Source organism: Muscardinus avellanarius, assembly GCF_963383645.1.
Source record: "Muscardinus avellanarius genome assembly, chromosome: 1".
NCBI lineage: Eukaryota > Metazoa > Chordata > Mammalia > Rodentia > Gliridae > Muscardinus > Muscardinus avellanarius.
Genome location: NC_137786.1, coordinates 58,403,771 through 58,423,489, shown reverse-complemented (window position 1 = coordinate 58,423,489; position 19,719 = coordinate 58,403,771). Strand labels below are relative to the sequence as shown.

Here is a 19,719-nt window from a genome sequence, read left to right as displayed (position 1 = left end):
AAAGGGCTGCATAGAGGTAAAAGCCTCTGGGTTCAATCCCTAGTATCACACTGTGTGTGCTCACACGCGCACACTAACACACACACACAAATAGTAGTGGTAGTAACAATAATATTGGATATATTTAATATATTTATTTCCTTTTCTCTGTCACTTTTTTTTTTCTTTTCTTGATTATAGGGATTACAGGTGTGTGCCACAGCTCCTGGTTCTAATGTTATTTTGAGACAGGGTCTAAGTTATCCAGTCTGGACTCAAAGTTTTAATCCTCCTGCCTCATCTTCCCAGGTAGGTAGGATTGTAGCCATGTGCTACCATACCTAGCTCTGTACTTAAATTTTTACAGAAATAATGAATTGTGTTTAAAAGTAGAAAAAAAGAGCTAGGCGAGGTAGTGTACACTTGTAATCCCAGCATTTAGGAGGCTGGCACAGGAGGATCATGGTTTGTGGACAGCCTTGGCTACTACTTAGTGAGGCCATTTGCAACTCAGTGAGACCCTATTTCCAAATAAAGAAAGAAGAAAAAAAAAGGAGTGGGGGTGTAGCTTGGAGGTAGAATGCCCCTGGGTTTCATTCCCAGTACCACAAAAAAAAAAAAAAAAAGAAAAAGTAGAAAATAAGCTGGGTGTGGTGGCCCACACTTGCAATCCCAGTACTTGGGAGGCCAGCTACAACTTAGCTAGACCCTGTTTCAAAATAAAGAATAAGAGCCTGGCATGGTGGCACACACTTGTAATCCCAGCATCTGGGAGACTGACTGAGACAGGAGGATCGCGGTTTGTGGACAACCTCAGATACTTAGTGAGACCCTTTGGGGCTCAGCTTTAGAACTGTTTCAAAATAAAGAAAAACTAGGACTGACAGTATAGTTTAAAGGCAGAATGCCCCTGGGCTGCATCCCCAGTGACACACACACACACACACACACACACACACACACACACACACACAAATAAATAATAGGGCTGGGGGTATGGGGGTATGCTCAGAGGTAGAATGCTCCTGTGTTCTTTTAAATAGAAATACATACACTGTTGCTTTTTAGTTCTTAACATTAGTACAGTCTGCAATTTGGTTAGAAGGACCTTCATTCAAAATTCATGAAATTACAATTTAGTAATTACTGAAGTTTTACCACCATTTCTATAAAGAATGCTGTATCTCCACAAATCAGAAATAAAATTCTATGCATATATAAACACCAAATCTGAATTTACCATGTACTCTTCACTTTCTTCTCTGTAGTCATCCAATTCTTTATCTAGACGAGAGAGTTCTTTATTGACCTCATCGAGTTCTGCTTGTAAACTCTTGTATTCCTGCAAGCCAGTGTCAAAATTTCTCTTGTAGAGTTGTCTCTGTTGATCTGAGGTGATGGGTGGATATTCCCTAACAATCAAGAAGGAAAATAACTGTTATGTAGCTTTAGCAGACACAGAAGCTCGCATTCTTCCTCAAAGATAACACAGCAGTGGGGTGTGGAGGATATTCCGTTGTTTGTTCTTTTTATGGGGAGAGGGATGTTGAGATAAAATAACTTCTATTAAGAATGAATATACTTTTCATATTACTGGGCTGATGGTTTAAAAAAACCAAGTACCCCTTATAAGTTTTAGAAACTATATTGAAAATAATTTATAAAATTTAAGGTTGGTCATAGAAACACATATTTCACATTGATGGAATATTTGTGCTTAAAATCTTAACATGAGCTCTGGAACACAAAGCATGTTTTGATCACCACAGGGGCAGAGTTGCTGACAGGGAGGGGCTGTTTCCTGTTACCACCTGTAGTCTTCAAAATGGTCTATTTAATTAGTTTTGGTCTTGTTTTTCCTAAGTAGAAATAGCTTATTTTGAGCTGGGTGTGGTGACACATGCCTGTAATCCCAGAACTTGGGGAGACTGAGATAGGACGATCACAGATTCACAGCCAGCCTCAGCAACCTAGTGAGACCCTATTTCAAAATAAAGAATAGAATAGATAATAGAGCTGGGATGGAGCTCAGAGGTAGAACACCCTTGAGTTCAATCTCCAGCACCACATACAAAAAGAATGAATGAATGAATGAATGAATGAATGAATGAAAGAAAAGGAAGGAAGGTCGGTCAGTCTTATTTTGTTCTTTCATTATAAAAGCAGATATTTAAGCCGGGTGTGATACCGCATGCTTATAATCTGTGTACTTGGGAGGCAGAGACAGGAGGATCATAGTTCTCGGACAGCCTCAGCAACTTAGTGAGGCCCTCTATGACTTAGAGAGACTCTGTTTCAAAATTAAGAAAGAAAGAAAAAAAAAAACAGGGCTGAAGGACATGTAGTTCAGAGGTAGACTGCCCATGGGTTCCACCACCAGACCAAAATAAATAAATAATCTGGCAATTCATTAAATTATGAAGAAAAACTAGAATCCTGTATTTGTGTCTCTGAATATACCAGCTATTCCTCACAAATGAAGACAATGCTATTAACTACAACTCACTGAGAAAATACTCTGAGTCGTTCATAGCAATATATAATTTCTTTCTTTCTTTTTTTTTTTTTTGGTAGTACTGGGGTTCTTGGAAGCCCTTCTACCTCCGGGCTACACTCCCACGGGCTACACTCCCAGACCTAATTTTTAACTTTTTTATTTGGAAACAGAGACTCTTAAGCCAGCGAGGCTGGCTTCGAACCAGGGCGATCCTCCTGTCTCCGCCTCCCAAGCGCGGGGATTACAAGCGTGCGCCACCACGCCCAGCGCAATATATAATTTCAAATTTAGATTTAATGGTCAGTTCAATATCTTCATTTTACAGAGGGGAGAAATTAAATGATATGATTAAAAGGGAAACAAAAGCCCAGGTATGGTGACTGACCTGTAATCCCAGTACTTGGGAGGATGGCACAAGAGGATTACAGGTTCAAGGCCAGTCTCAGAAAGTTAGTGAGGCCCTGTCTCAAAACAAGAAATAAAATAGAACTTGAGTATACCTCAGAGGAACAATGCCCCTGGGTTCAATCCCCAATACAAGAAGAAGAAAAAGAAGAACAATAAAAACATTATTTAGAATTTTTCAGTTTTTGGTTCAACCTTTATGATAAAGTCAGAAAAATATTTTTACAGAAAAATGGTTGAAGCAGACCAAAAATCTCTTGAGAATAAGGTAAGAAGAGGTGTGACAATCATGTGTGAGGAGGGGACTTCAATCTCTTTCTGTCCCACCCACCCTCCTATCCAGAGCCCCGAGAAGCAATGCTTTGATTAACCACCACACATGTTTCTGACGTGAGTTCTGGTCTTCAGAACCCTTAGGCAGGAAAAGGCTACACCTCATGTTTGTGTATAGTGGTGATGGTGGACAAGAACCAACCACTGATGCCAGGGAAATTAATCACAACCTTGGCCCAGCATGAAAATGTTACTTCAAGTTGTTTACAAAACTGTTTGCCAAAGTTCTTTGGATTAAACTTTCAAAGAAATGCTGGTTCTTATCATGAAAGTTTAATTTGAAGGTGAAAAGCCATAGTACACAGGGAAAACAAAATTCCTCTGTACATTTTTTTGGTAGTAGTGGGGATTGAACCAGGGGCATTTTGAAACAGTTTCTCACTAAGTTGTGGAGAGCCTCACTAAGTAGCTGAGGATGGCTGTGAACCTGTGATCCTCCTGTCTCAGCCTCCCAAGAAGTGGCATTACAAGCATGCACCACCATGCCCAGCTATGCTTGTACTTTTATTTGGAAAACCTTCCTTGAGCTGGGTGTGGTGGCACACGCTTGTAATCCCAGCATTTTGGAGGCTGAGACCAAAGGATCGCGGTTCGTGGACAGCCTCAGCTACTCAGTGAGGCCCTCCGCAACTTAGTGAGACCCTGTTTTAAAATAAAGAATGAAAAACCTTCCTTGGGTGATTTTTGGTAGAAGAGCAATGATGGAATCCATCAGCCATTTCATGGGGAAGTTGAAAGTGTTTTAGGCATGATTACAGCCAAACAGATTCCCTGTTTCCAGTTTTATTATGACAAAGCCTTAGGGAAAAATACAACGCAACACAAAAATTTCTTCAGTCCTGGTTGGCATAGAATTGAACACCAGCACTGACTTCAGTTTCAGAAGCAACAGCTCCAAACCTGGCTGTCTGTATTAGGAATGAGGACATCAAGTGGCTTCAGAAAGAGAAGGGCTCTACCTGATCCAGTCCTCCTCCAGTTCATCACAGGACTCGCCGCCCGTCGTGTAGTCCGTCTCATAATGGTCCTGCTCTGTTCTCTTTGACTTCCCCGCCCGACCCTTTGTGGGGGCCTTCTTGGAAGGTGTCTCTATGTTCCCGCTGCTGCCGTAAGGAGTCTGCCTGAAGTCGTTCACAGGTGAAGACAGGGGAAGCTCCTGAGCCACTTCTGGCACCCTAATGAAAACACAGGTCATCTTTCAGTGGCCACCAAACCCACTGCCACTCTGCCAGCACACTGGAACCACAAAGGGCGGCAGTAACAAGCACCCTGAGACACCTCCCAGCAGGAAGCTGCTCGAGGAGTTCAGACGCTCAACGCTGAGCTGAGGCATTCAATTCGGCACCAGCTCAGAATTCTCAAGTGCACACACGTAGCTTTAAAGGTCTGAGTGGGGGGCTCATTTTTAAACACCTGAGTAAGATAGATCTCAGATTCCATTTCCGGAACTCGAGGCTGAGCTACAAGAGGTGTTTACATGCCCTGTGCCAAGCACTTATTCTACAACAGCTTTCAGGAAAATAATGATGACTGATTCTTCTCTACAGGTTCTTCCAGTTCCATGGAATGCTGTGTGGGGAAGAGGATGTAGCTTATCTGACTCTCAACAGATAAGCTCTTTGTAATACTAATTTTATACTACCCTACATCAATTCTCTTTTTTGAGACAAAATTTTGAAAAAACAAAATCTGAACTTACAAAGATTTATATTGTAATCAATTAAAGAATTAAGTGTTCTTTCAAAAACTGATATGCTAATCTAGGTGTGTTGTGTAGAATGAATGGAAGGGTTTCCATTACACTTATTTTTTCCAATGTAAATATATGATGTTGCATCAGATTTTAAATTGCATATAATATTCCTGTCACAAACATGAAAATAAAGCCTAACACAGGAATAAAATACCAAGAGCTGGGGACAGTGCAAACTACTTCTACTGAACAACAGAAAAACAGCTGCTTCTTTTCCTCTGAAGTATAAGGACTAGACAAAAACGAAAAGACCAAAGAAGGGAGCTGAGACTTTCAGCATGTTTGACTGCTATTCAAATAAACTATTAAAAGTGTCCCAAGGCCGGGCGTGGTGGCGCAGGCTTGTAATCCCCGCGCTTGGGAGGCGGAGACAGGAGGATCGCGCTGGTTCGAGGCCAGCCTCGCTGGCTTAAGAGACTCTGTTTCCACATAAAAATGTTAAAAAAAAAAATAGGTCTGGGAGTGTAGCCCGTGGGAGTGTATCCCGGAGGTAGAAGGGCTTCCAGGAACCCCAGTACCACCAAAAAAAAAAAAGTGTCCCAAGCGCCGGCTGTGGTGGCCCACGCTTGTAATCCCCATGCTTGGGAGGCGGAGACAGGAGGATCGTGCAGGTAAGAGACCCTGTTTCCAAAAATAAAATAAGTCTGGGAGTGTAGCCCGGAGATAGAAGGGCTTCCAGGAACCCTAGTACTACCAAAAAAAAAAAAAAAGTGTCCCAAGCTTAGCATGGTGGTGCATGCTTGTAGTACCAGCATTTGGGAGGCTGAGACAGGAGGATCACGGTTCGCTGACAGCCTCAGCTACTTAGCAAGGCCCTCCACAACTTAGCAAAACCCTGTTTCAAAATAAAGAATAAAAAATAGGACTGGGGGGTGTAGCCCAGAGGTAGAATGCCCCAAGCTCTGGTTTTCTTTTCTATTGCTTTCAACTTATACTTTTAGGTTTTAGGTTATGTGAAGACACCTGATTCTCACTGTTGTCAGAATCTTAGTTTTTTGTCTTTTGTTTTTGTGCTACTGGGTGTAGAACCCAGGGGCTTTTCTACCTCCAGGCTATACTCCCAGACCTATTTTCTTATACTTTATATGAAACAGGGTCTCACTAAGTTGCTGAGAGCCTCGCCTTGTCTCAACCTCCCGGGCGCTGGAATTACAAGCATGTGCCACCACGCCCGGCAGAATCTTAGGAGTTCTAATCACAATTAATTTCTTGCAGACCCCTAAAGCTTTGGGGAGTGTGCATTGGGTGGTGGTATTTATTTTTCTTTCTAAATTTATTCAGGCAATGTGGTCTTGTGTCCTACGCTGATGCTATTTCTAGTAGAGGAAAAATGTGACTTTCTCTAGGAGTCAATGATTAACAAGTTCCTGGACAATTTGCCAAAACTGTGCTCCTTGCTTTGAGCTAAAGACAAAAAAAAAAAAAAAAAACCCAAAACAACTTTGCAGTGAATCTATTTGAGGGGTGGGGAGCAGAGAGGGTAGAAGCTAAGGCAAATGAAATTTAGAAAAGAAAAACATATTAAAGCAAGCTTTCTGCCATAATTTTGAGATATTTGATATTGGTGTTATAAATCTTTCCCTGGAAGTTTTATAAATAAAACTTATGTGTAGTCTCAATAACCAACCTTCAAACCTATTTTTAGATATAAATGCTATTAAGTCATTATACATACAACCCAGGAGAATGGCCAGCCTGGCACTTCCCAGCTCCCTCCCCGCAGGCTTCCCAGGTCTGGAGGTTGACTCTGTGGTAGGTTTGGAGCTCAGCCTTATGTTCACACACACTCCTCCACAAGTCTTTGCTGCTCCTGTCTTGGCCTGACTCTCAGCGTAGCTCTGCACTCTCTTCCACCTTTATTTTGCAATCTCTATGAGAGCATGGACTTGGCATTCCCAAGAGCTCTTGGCTCGGTATTACACAGGTGTTCAAGATAATTACTGAAATAAAAATAGATTCACGAGAATCCTTTTCTGATGACACACAGAATTGTTGAAGGAAGAGAAACCATACATGATCCACATCACTATGAGACATACTGTTAGAGTGATGCTCATGATGGATGTGCTATTGTAGAGTTGCCACCATTTTAATGGAGCACATCTATATGAAAGACCTAGCACTGTCTGAGAGACCAGATGCTACACTTAGATACAGTCTGAGTGTGTCCTCCAGGCCTTCAGTGTGATGTTGGGTGGTGGTGGAACCTTTACAAGGTTAGGCCTACGGCAAAGTCTTTAGATCACTGAGGGGTATCGCACCAGTGCCAAGCTGAGGCCATTGCCACGATTCCCTTGAAACTCCAAAAATTGTGAGTTAAGCTAGACGAGGTGGCTCACGCTTGTAATCCCAGCATTCCAGAGGCTGAGACGGGAGGATTGCAGTTCGCTGACAGCCTTAGTTACCTAAGTGAGGCCCTCTGCAACTTAGTGAGACCCTGTTTCAAAATAAAGAATAAGAAATAGGGCAGGGGGTGTAGCTCAGGGGTCGAATGCCCCTGGGTTCCATCCCCAGGCCCACACACACAAAAAATGTGATTTAATAAACATCTTTTCTTCCAGGCATGGTAGCGCTGAGGTAGAAAAGACCCTGGGTTCCACCCCCAGTACTGCCAAAAATTAAAAAATGAAAATAGCCAGGCATGGTGGCCCTGGCTTTTAATCCCCGCGCTTGGGAGGCAGAGACAGGAGGATCGTGCAGGTTCGAAGTCAGCCTCACTGACTTAAGAGACCCTGTTTCCAAATAAAAAGTATAAAATATGTCTGGGAGAAAGAAAGAAAGAAAGAAAGAAAGAAAGAAAGAAAGAAAGAAAGAAAGAAAGAAAGAAAGAGAAACCTCTTTTCTTTATAAAGTTATCCTGCCTCAGGCATTTTGATAGGACAATATAAAATGAACTAACATACCAGAATTCTGCACTTTAAATGAAGTTTTCTAGTTAAAAATATATACATGTATAAAGTTAATCAACATGTTTTCTTTTTTTCTAGTCATAAGATCTAATCATTATAGGCAAAAAGAGAGACTGAGAACCATATTTACCTGTCTACTCAGTATGTTTCTTCTAACCAGCCAGGTGTGGTGGCGCACGCTTGTAATCCCAGCGCTTGGGAGGCTGAGACAGGAGGATTGCACAGGTTTGAAGCCAGCCTCAGCTACTTAGTGAGGCTCTCAGCAACTTAGTGAGATAATAAGATATAAAAATAAAATAGGTCTGGGAGTATAGACCAGAGGTAGAAAAGCCCCTGGGTTCCACCCTCAGTACCACACACACACAAAAAAAAGTTTCTTCTAACCTCACCTGACTACAAAACTAGAAATAGCAGAGCATACAGAATCACACTCCTAGATTAAAAAAAAAAAAAACAACCTAGTTTTACAGCTAAATTGGCAAGTGAAAACTGTGTGTGCGTGTGCGTGTGCGTGTGCGTGTGTGTGTGTGTGTGTGTGTGTGTGTAGTAATGGAGATTGAACCCAGAAGCATTCTACCTCTGAGCTATACCCCCTATTTTCTTTTTCTTTGTTTTTCTTTTTCTGGTGGTACTGGGGTTCATGGAAACCCTTTTACCTCTAGGCTATACTCCCAGACCTATTTATATTTTTATTTGGAAACAGAGTCTCTTAAGCCAGTGAGGCTGGCTTCGAACCTGTGCGATCCTCCTGTCTCTGCCTCCCAAGTGCGGGGATTACAAGCGTGAGTCACCACGCCCGGCCTTTATTTTTCATTTTGAAAGAGGGTCTAGGTTTCGGAGGTCCTCACTAAGTTCCTGAGGCTGGCCGGGAACCTATGATCCTCCTGTCTCTGCTTCCCAAGTACTAGAATTACAAGTATGTACCACCACACCTGGCTAGAAACACCAATTTTGAATTTAGAAAGGGGAAAGGATCCCACCCTCCTCATCCATGTCTTCCAAAGTAGCCCTCAGGCCTCTACAGACATCAAAGAAAAGATCATTGTAATACAAAAGAAAGATCAGTATGTACCTTTTGTGTCCTCTGTTGAATATTTTTTTAAAGGAGAAGGGTACAAAACAATTAGGTTTCAACATATACAAATATTCATTTATAGACTTACTCTATCAAACTAAGGGAGATGCTACTCACAGTGCTGGAGATTTATAAGAAACCTCTGAGTACAACCGCTTTCCGTTCACTCTGCCATTGGAAGAGTACGCCAGGGAGCTGTCTACTCTGTCCACATAGTCAGAGGGAGGGGGAGGCATGTCTTGGGTGCCTGCAGAAACGTTTTTAACCTAAAACAAACAAAATAAAGCCCCAAGAAATATAGTTATTTGCCCTGTAATTTAAAGAAGAAATAAAAACAAAACTAAGCCGGGCGTGGTGGCACACGCTTGTAATCCCCGCGCTTGGGAGGCTGAGACAGGAGGATCATACAGGTTCGAAGCCAGCCTCAGCTACTTAGTGAGGCTCTCAGCAACTTAGTGAGACCCTGTTTCCAAATAAAAGTAGAAAATAGGTCTGGGAGTATAGCCCAGAGGTAGAAGGCCTCTGGATTCCACCCCCAGTACCACCAAAAAAAAAAAAAAAAGAAAAAAACAAAACTGTCATATATAAAATGGCTAATGTTTATTTGTCTCATTAAATACTACTAACTTGCAAAGATTGCCTTCTTGTTAGTAGTGTTAATAAACAAATCAGTATTTTTCATAAACACATGAACAGTGCAACTGCTAGTTTAGTTAGACCAGAATGTATTACTGAGTAGACAAATTCCTGCCTGATTTTCATTGTAATTTTTTTTCATGTGGTATTTGAAATTGAACCCAGAGGCATTCTACCTCCAAGTTACATCCCCAGACTGATTTTATTTCTTATTTGGAAACAGAGTCCTATTTGGAAACTAGATTGCTGAGAGCTTCACTAAATTTCTGTGGCTGTCCTCAAACTTCTGATGCAAATTAAACAGAATTGTCTAGGGTCATTGTCCCAACTCTACCGCATTTCCACATTAGGAAGGCCAAGCCCATCTATCTAGAGTAAGTCAGGAGAGAGAAGAATCTTTATTTCTAAAAAGCCACTGTCTGGCCACCATACTTGAAATCCCTGGTCTAGGCCACACATACAAGTTCTTAATCCATTCATCCTTAAAAACATAAAATATTAAAACGGAGGAAATTACGATACTAAAACTAAAACTGATATCTGCTCTAGCTTTTTTATATTTTGTTTTGTTTGGTTTGGTGGTAGTAGAAATTGAACCCAGAAGTGTTTTACCGCTGAGCTACAGCCCCAGCCCTATTCCATTTTTTATTTTGAAATAGGGTCTTGCTAAGTTCCTGAGGCTGGTTTCAAACCTGCAATCATCCATCCTGTCTCATGTTAATGTGGCTTGAATGTTATAGATACTAGTAATTAAGATTGGCATACAAGGGGCCAGGCGTGGTGGCGCATGCCTGTAATCCCAGTACTTGGGAGGCTGAGGCAAGAGGATTGCAGGTTCGAGGCCAGTCTCAGCAACTTAGTGAGGCGCTCGGCAACTTAGCGAGACCCTGTTTCAAAATAAAAAATAAATAGGGCTGGGGATATAGCTTGAATGCCCCTGGGTTCAATCCCCATTCTGTCTGTTTGTCTGTCTGTCTCTCTCTCTCTTACTCACTCACACACGTAAAATGAATTGTGATGCCCAGCTTATGATTAACAGGTGACCCACAAGTCCCCAGTGAATAGCAAGCAACAAATATAGTACAGCTTATAAACTGATTATTATTCCATCAATTCTGACAATGTGTACTTTAGTCAACTTTTTTGTCACTTTGACCAAAAATACCTGATATAAACAACTTAGAGGAAAGGCTCACAGCTTCCGAGGTTCAGTTCATGGCAGGCCAGCTCCAGGCCAAAAACATGGTGGCAGGACACGGGGAGAAAAGCTGCTCAAAGCGGGCAGGAAGCAGTAAGATGGAGACAGGCAGGGGCCAGGAACAGGCTTTGTTCTCAAAGCCTATCCTAGAGGCCCACCTCTGCCAGCCAGGACCACCTCTGCATCTTGCTACATTGGGAACCAAGATTTCAACACATGGATATTTTGGGAGGACATTCCAGACCCAAACCAAAACATTGTAAAAAGCCACAAATGTGTTTGATCGCTGAGTTATTTGTTTGTGGAGATTGAAGCCAGGGGCATTTTACCTTTGAGCTATACCTCCAGCCATTTCACTTTTTATTTGGAAATGGAGTCCCGCCAAGTTGATGAGGGCCTAGCTAAGTTGCTGAGGCTGGTCTTGAACCTGCAATCTTCCGGTCTCGGCCTCCCAAGTACTAGGAACATAGGCGTGCACCACCACATTGGCTTGGTGTACAGTACTGGCATATCTCACTCATGAACATGGGATCACTTCAGCTTGGTGATAAGAACAATCACATGCTTGGGCTCACCCTGATTTGCCATTTACAAGTTCTATAAAGCTTCATTTCCCTTTATTTGCATAAATGGAAGAAACTACCTGCTTCATAAAGTTGTTCTGATAAACATTGTGGTATCTCACCACAATGCCCCTCCTTTTTTTCCTAGTACTGGGGATGGAACCCAGGGGCATTCTGCCTCCAAGCTACACCCCCAGGACTATTTTTTAATCCTTACTTTGAAACAGGGATCTCACTAAGTGGAGGAGGGCCACACTAAGTAGCTAAGGCTGGCCGAGAACGGGCAATCTTCTGTTTCAGCCTCCCAAATGCTGGGATTACAAGTGTGTGCCAACATGCCCAAGCACCACAATGCCTTTGGAACACAGTAAAAGCTCCTAAAATGTTGGATTCTGGAATTAAGAGCACTGGATCTGATCAAAGAACTTAAAAAAAAAAAATAAAAGCAACTTGCAGGTAACAGCAGATTTTATAACTGAGCTATTCTGCTACTGTAAGCTTTTCAGTTAGGTTCAGCATAAATACAGTGTATTTCCCTGCAACATGCATACCTTACATCTTAAGGTTTCATTCTCCACAGCACTGAAACAGGGAAAGCACCTCTCTGATTACTGCAACATCAAATGCCCAAAGATATTTACCCATTCCTCAAACTACACAAAGTTATTCTAGACTGTTTAATACTCAAGAGTCAGAAAGGAATGGGGTCATTTCCCTCTGAAAGTGGAATGTGGCAGCAAAAGCCAAACCAGTGGGTGGGTTTCCAGGGAGTGCACTTAGATCCCACAACAGGGGGCCGGGTGGGAACCACTGTTGGCTCCCACTGAATTCCTTACAACAGAACCTAGCACAACAAGAAGCTCCAAGCCAAAGGCCAATTCTTCTCCAAGACTCCATCAGAATTTGAAAAGACTTCCTTTTCTCAAAAGCTCATTTTACACTTCCCCCTCCCCCTCCCCCTCCAGCAGCAAATTTAGCAGAGCGTAGGGGTCTGTGAGAGACTTCTTTCTGCCTGGAATGCTCTTCCCATTTGCAGTGTAAGTGCCACCAAGTTTCAGTCAAGTCACTCTGGGTGAGGCTCTAACCTGTCCTCTTATCGTTCCACACCTATGCCTACAAACCTCCTACCAGAGCAGGTGCCAAGCAACTGCCTGCTTACAGAAAGGGCTTACTCACTTACCACTAATAATAGATAATGGGCTTTTTAAAAAATTTTTTTTTTGGCCGGGCACAGTGGCACATGCTTATAATCCCAGCATTCAGGAGGCTGAGACCAGAGGATGGTCGTTCACAGAGAGCTTCAGCTACTTAGTGAGGCCCTCCTCAACTTAGTGAGATCTTGTTTCAAAATAAACAGCCAGGCCAGGTGTGGTGGCACACACGCTTGTAATCTCGCACTTGGGAGGCTGAGACAGGAGGATTGCGCAGGTTCGAAGCCAGCCTCAGCTACTTAGTGAGGCTCTCAGCAATTTAGTGAGACCCCGTTTCCAAGTAAAATATAAAAAATGGGTCTGGGAGTATAGCCCAGAGGTAGAAAGCCTCTGGGTTCCACCCCCAGTACCACCAAAAATAAATAAAAATAAAGAGTCAAGCGTGCTGGCGCAAGTTTATAATCCCAGCATTCAGGAGGCTGAGACCAGAGGATTGTGGTTTGCGGACAGCCTCAGCTACTTAGTGAGGCCCTCTGCAACTCAGTGAGAACCGGTTTCAAAATAAAGAATAAAATATAGGGCAGGGGCTGTAGCTCTGGAGGTCAAATGCCCTGGTTTCCATCCCCAGACCCGCAAAAAAAAAAAAAAAACAAAAAAAACTGCTTTGCTTCGTGTGTGTGTGTGTGTGTGTGTGTGTGTGTGTGTGTGAGAGAGAGAGAGAGAGAGAGAGAGAGAGAGAGAGAGAGAGAGATGGAGATGAATATTGGAGAATTAAACCCAGGAGCATTCTACCTCTGAACAACACCCCAGCTCTTTTTATATTTTATTTTGAAACAAGGTCTTGCTAAATTGCCAAGGCTGGCCTTGAACCTGTATCCTCCATTTTCTGCATTCCAAGTACTGGGATTACAAGCATGCACTACCATGTCTGGTTTTCTTTTTTATTTTGTAACAATCTCATGAAGTTTGGCGTCAAATCTGGGATCCTCCTATCTAAGCCTCTCAAGTATTAGGCATGCACCACCATGCCCAACATAGACTGTTCTTAAGCCACCACCATGACTGCTTACAATACTGACCTGACATGTCATTTACTAGGCAAGCTATACAGGTAAGTAGTATTCCTTTTTCAGAAATGAGGAGTTTGTGACTCAGGGAGTTGGCAACTTCCCCAGGGATCTAGACCTAGTAAAAATTGTAGTGAAATGGGCAATCTCCATTTTTCTCTTTGAGTCTCCCAAACTTTGCACAATGCCTGGCAAGAATCAGGAGACCTGAGTCAGCTGCAGAGATGTTTCTTCAGTGATTACAGTTCTGTGTCTACACTGCATATATAAGCATCTCATCCATGGGCTGCTCTGAGCTGCCTCTGTGTGTGTGTGTGTGTGTGTGTGTGTGTGTGTGTGTGACTCCACCCTCCCATTTTCTTCATGTGCATTAAAAAATCCCACAGCAGTGCTTGCTTCAGCAGCACATGTAACTGGAAAAATACAAAGAGGATGAGCAGGGCCCATGTGAGAATGATACCCAGACTCATGAAGCATCCCAAATTTTAAAAATCCACCCAGCGATGATGGCCAGCTCAAGGACAACTAAGCAGCAGGTTCTGTTCTCAAAAGAAGCTTTAGAGTCTCGAGGCAGAGGTAAGGTGTATTTGTTAAACAGAGAAAGGTAATTTATCTTCCTTTTTAATGCTTTGCTCACCTTCTGCAAGCTAAAATATTACTTTTTCCCCTCTAACTCACTTCATAGATTCAATGCAGAGAGAATAAAAACCCTGTTGCTTTGGGAGACGGTAGAAGCCGGGGGGGGGGGGGGGGGGGGGGGACGGACCTGGGGAGTGACTGGATATTAGGAATGCCCAACCTGCATTTTCCATTAGGAGAAGAAGCACTGGAGTTTTCAAACACTCCATGGTGCAGCTAAAGTTTGTTCTTTTTCTTTTCGTTGTTACTTGTGATTGGACCAAGCAATACCCTCAGGCCTTTCTTATTTCTCACTAAGTTGCTGAGGCTGGCCTTGAACCTGCAATTCTCCTGGCTCCGCCTCCCAATACTGCAACTATAGGTGTCAGCCACCACATCCAGCACTAAAGTTCTTTTAAGAGAAAAAAGAAATACCGCTCTAATTATTGTACCAGTATTGGACATCATGAATTCTTAAAGATTTAGAAACTGAGAACAACTAGGCTTCATTCTAAACAGCAAATGGTGTGCTCTTTTCCCTTAGGTTACTAGAATAGCCTTAAGAAGCCAGAAGCAGCCAGGTATGTCGGCTTATACTTATAATTCCAGTACTTGGGAGGCTGAGACAAAAGGATGGAGGTTCCTGGCCAGCCTCAGCAACTTAGCAAGGCCCTACACAACTTAGCAAGACCCTGTTTCAAAATAAAGAATAAAAATTAGGGCTGGGGTGTAGCTCAGAGGTAGAATGTCCCTGGATTCGATCACTAATAGTGAGAGAAAAAAAAAGGAAAAGAAAAAAAAAAAGGAGGAGGAGGAGGATGAAGAGGAGAAAAAACACAAGCTTGAGAGCCAGCCATTCCCAAGGCCATATGCTATACTGAAGAGATTCCGGAAGCAGGCTGATCCCAGGCTCCTTCCCTTCTGGGAGTTCAGGTGGAAGAGACTGCAGTAAGGGGTTCTAAAGGCAAGGGGAACACACAGCAGAGCCCAGCTGGTTCCTCTTTACTGGGATCTGCTTTAGGAGTTGCTGGCCCCAGTGCCCCCCCCTCCACATTTAGATTTCACAAAGGCAGGGGAAAGACAGACATGTTGGGACTGCAGGGTAGGGGTAGGGGTTGGGGATACACCAAGTTAATCAAGAGTGCTTCAGATTCACTTTGAAAATTAAATTCAGAAAGGACAAGCATTCATAAATGCCACAGTTAAGAAATATTAAGCCGGGCGTGGTGGCGCACGCTTGTAATCCCCGCACTTGGGAGGCAGAGACAGGAGGATCGCACAGGTTTGAAGCCAGCCACGCGCGCTGGCTTAGGAGACCCTGTTTCCAAATAAAAATGTAAAAATAGGTCTGGGAGTGTAGCCCGGAGGTAGAAGGGCTTCCAGGAACCCCAGTACCACCAAAAAAAAAAAAAAAAAAGAAAAAGAAAAGAAAAGAAAAAAAAAAGAAAAAGAAATATTAAGAACTAATTTAAAGGGATACACATATTCCAATCAAAAACAGAGCCAGGTGTAGTGACACATGCCTATAATCCCAGTACTTGGGAGACTGAGACAGGAGGATCACAGGAGGATTGCTGAGGCTGTCTCAGCCTGTGATCCTCCTGTCTCAGTCTCAAAAGTACTGAGCCTACAGACCTGCACCACCACACCCTGCTATAATTTCTTTCTTAAATATTCATCTTTCCCTAATATGTGAGAGTTAGGGAGAAAAGAGGAGCAAACAAGATAACATAAAGGAAGAGAAAGGAGGGGGAAGAGAAAAATCTCAAAAGCACACAATGTACTTAAACATATCGAAGTCAATCACTAAGCCAAGCAAGGAAGGGAGGGACGGGGAGGGAATGGGGTGGTATTTGGGTAGGGGTTAAATCAGCGATGAGTACATGTTTGTACACACAAGTTTTTTACCCCAATAAGTTGTATGAATATAATGCACCAATAAAAAAAAAATTAAAAAAAAATTAAAAAAATAAATAAATATTCATCAGCAGGAAAATAATATATTTTCTCAAGTTGTATTCAAAATCTCAACAAATTTTAATAATTCCTTGGCTTTGTTCTCAATAATCTTTCCCTTCCTTATTTCAAAGGTAAATCATTCTGTTAGTTTTTACTCCTCTAGATTATTATCCACTAATCTGCTACAACACATATCCTCAGAGGAATATAATTATTTCTGTATGTCTTCCCCACCCGTGGGCTAGACGAATTGGGCTATTGTCTTCATTGATTCATTAATGCATTTATCCAATAAACATCTTGTTGCACTGCTCTAGGTCCCATTTACCAGCTTATCCCAAGTGACATTAAAGGACTGGTTTTTGCCTAAGCAACAAGGAAGAAAAAGAGTTTAAGAAATAAGTAAGCCGGGCGTGGTGGCACATGCTTGTAATCCCAGCACCGGGGAGGCTGAGACCAGAGGATCATGGTTCGCGGACAGCCTCAGCTACTTAGTGAGGCCCTCTGCAACTCAGTGAGACCCGGTTTCAAAATAAAGAATAAAAAATAGGGCAGGGGGTGTAGCTTGGAGGTATTTCAAATGCCCCTGGGTTCCATCCCCAGACCCGCAGAAAGAAAGAAAGAAAGAAAGAAAGAAAGAAAGAAAGAAAGAAAGAAAAAAAGAAAGAAAGAAAGAAGTAATGTCCTGGAGCTCCCTCTCCAAAAATGCAGTCTTCCATTCTTCAGTTGCTTCTCCTAGTACTTCTTCCATAGCTTATCAAACCATCCTCCTGCTCTATTCTGCTCCTCACCTCTCCTTAAAGTAAAGAACTTCTTACAACACCCCGTATGTGAAGGCCAACTGGACCTGGTAACTCCAAGTCTGGTTCCCTGAGATGTGCAGTCACAAGAGGCTCTTCCTATCAGTACCCCCAATGATCTCAGGGATCCCTCTCTCCTCTCGACTGAACCCCCCAAATTGGCATAAATTCTTCCCTCAATTCTCCATAAATCTCCATGTTTCATGTAGTAAAAACATTACCAAAAATAAGGGGCAGGACAAAAGAAATAATGTTCCTGGATACGACAATACTTGAAGCCCAGGTTCTCACTTATCCCCTTCAGATCACCTCAACTATATCTGTCCTAACACAAGGGACACCCCAAGGCACAAGACAGCAACACTCCCAAACATTCCTGTGCTATTCATCCAAGTCCAGGCCCAGGCAATCAAGAACCTAGGAAAGGAATGAGCTCCAAATCCTTCCACTTAGCTACACCCGGCATCCCCGCCCCGCCTGCCTAGACATCCTGTCCTGCCTGCTCAGCCCAGCCTGAGGCCCTGCTCCTTCCCCTGGCACTCTTTACACCCAGCACTCCTGAGAGACCTTCTTTGCTCAGCTCCACCTCGAACTTCCTCCCCTTCCGCCTTGACATCCTCTCTTTCCTGCTCACCTTGAGTTCTCTCAATTAAGAGCTTCTGAAAGATCAAAATGAAATAAATATGATTTCAAAAGGCCTACCCTAGAGGTAATTTTGATGAGGAAACATTTTATTCAAGCTGGGAGTGGTGACGCACGCTTGTAATCCCAGCATTCAGGAGGTGGAGACCAGAGAATCTGGTTCACGGACAGCTTCAGCTACTTAGTAGGCCCTCCACACTTAGTGAGACCCTGTTTCAAAATAAAGAATAAAAAATAGGGCAGGGGGTGTAGTTCGGCGATCGAATGCCCCTGGGTTCCTTTCCCAGACCCGCAAAAAAACAAAAAACAAAAAGCATTTTTATTCAGAATTAATTATACGCATTAGAAGGGTTCTGATGTCATATGCAGAAAAAAAATCATGTACCAACATCTGATACCCCTCAAACCTCCTCAGAGAGTTACCAAAAGCATCCTGAAACCCTGTGGGATGCCGAAAGGAAACCCTGTGGGAAGGGAAAGAGGCCAGCTTTGATGCTCCCAGCTACTTGCAGGTCTTCCTCCTTCACCAGAACCCAGATGGAGGTGCAGAATCCTGCCAGTCCCACCCAGCCTGACTCCCTGAAGTGGCAAGAAAATGTAAAAAGGCTAAGAATGTTTTAGGTAAGAAAGAAAGAAAGAAAGAAAGAAAGAAAGAAAGAAAGAAAGAAAGAAAGAAAGAAAGAAAGAAAGAAAGGCAAGCTTGGGGAAAACACATTTCCCGTCACCATTCCCCATTTTTCTGTCCCCTCCAGCTTTAGTGGCAGGGTCACTAGTGGGAGAAGGTATCAGGCTGGAGCTGCACCCAGCAGTCCAGCAATGGGCCAAGTCCTCTACCACCAAGAAGGGAAGTACTTGCAGTACTTCTACGAGTATCTATTGTGTACCAGGCAAAGCCTAACCTTTTATTCCATCACCACTAGCCCAGTGAGATAGGATTATCAGTTTTGCTGATGGCAAACTGAGCCAGTAATGTTAAATTAACTTGCTCGAGGTCACAGAAGGTAATAGGGTGGAGGGGAATTTTAACTTTGGTCTACCTAGCTCTGGAGATTGGCTGTTTCTGTCCTAACAAACTGCCAACTCAAGATTTTTTTTTTTTTTTTGGTAGGACTGGGGATTAAACCCAGGGGCATTCTACCTCTGAACTATACCCTTAACCCTATTTTGTTTTGAAATAAGGTCTCACAAAGTTGTGGAGGGCCTCAGTTACTGAGGCTGGCCATGAACCCGTGATCCTCCTGTCTCAGTGTCCCAAGTATTGGGATTACAGGTGTGCACCACCACCACGCCCGGCTCACCTCAGGATTTAAACATGACTTGGGGTACTCATCATGGAGGGGCAATTCTGACTATTTCTGTAAAAAAGAGAATCATTTTCATTGCTTTAAATTCCTCGACACACCCTAATGAGAGAGAATGTGAAACCCCTATTTGTCCAACTAGGAAAAAACAGCTTTCAACACAAAATTACTATAAATAGAGAGGCATCTGATTCTGTTACCAGGCCTTTGTTGAAGAATAGCACCCTTGGAAGGTAAGCAGAAGGGCTTGTCCTGCCTTGTAAATGGAGAAATACCTCTGGCACGAGGGAGGAGCAGGTTAATTTCCAGGCATCATCTCCAGCTTTACAACCAGCCCATCCCTCTCCTCAGTCACAGGCCCTTGTGCTACAGTTCTCAGCAGCAAGTGACCCAACAAGTTTTTCCAGTTTTCTGGTATTTTACCTGCAGACGACAAAAGCCTCAAAATCACCTCTGGAAAGTTCTCTTGGTTTTTACTCCACCTTTGGTCACTAGAAAGTGAATACTCCCACATGTATTAGTCCCACAAGTAAAAAGATCATTTGAACAAGTGTAACGAAGGTAGGCTGCTCAGATGGCCATGAGGATCTTGAGACCGCGCTGCATCCTAACCAACCGCGTGCTGACCAAAGAAAGAGAAATATATGCAGGCCAAGATGAATTCTGAAACTCCCTAAGAGCGATGGGTTTTAGAGCCCTGGGAGTGGGTGGGGTGGAGAAACCTTATACTCCAAGCAAACCAAGCTCCTTGCTAGAGACATGGAAATCCTAGAGAAGACTGTATCCTAGCTTATCACACAGGTATCTCAGGCCATGGCTCAACAGGTGTGCAG

General features: G+C 43.1%; 1 protein-coding gene across 2 annotated transcripts in view; it reads right to left on the bottom strand.

The window, feature by feature from the left end:
* Positions 1-19,719, bottom strand: part of OCLN (occludin) — a gene marked incomplete at both ends in the record, with an annotated part of 41,458 nt that overhangs the window by 4,423 nt on the left and 17,316 nt on the right. For both annotated transcript variants that reach the window (XM_080714423.1, XM_080714424.1), the window contains 3 exons: positions 1,220-1,391; positions 4,174-4,389; positions 9,069-9,217. In XM_080714423.1, coding sequence (XP_080570549.1) covers positions 1,220-1,391; positions 4,174-4,389; positions 9,069-9,217 — 537 coding nt within the window. The remainder of the gene's footprint in view (positions 1-1,219; positions 1,392-4,173; positions 4,390-9,068; positions 9,218-19,719) is intronic.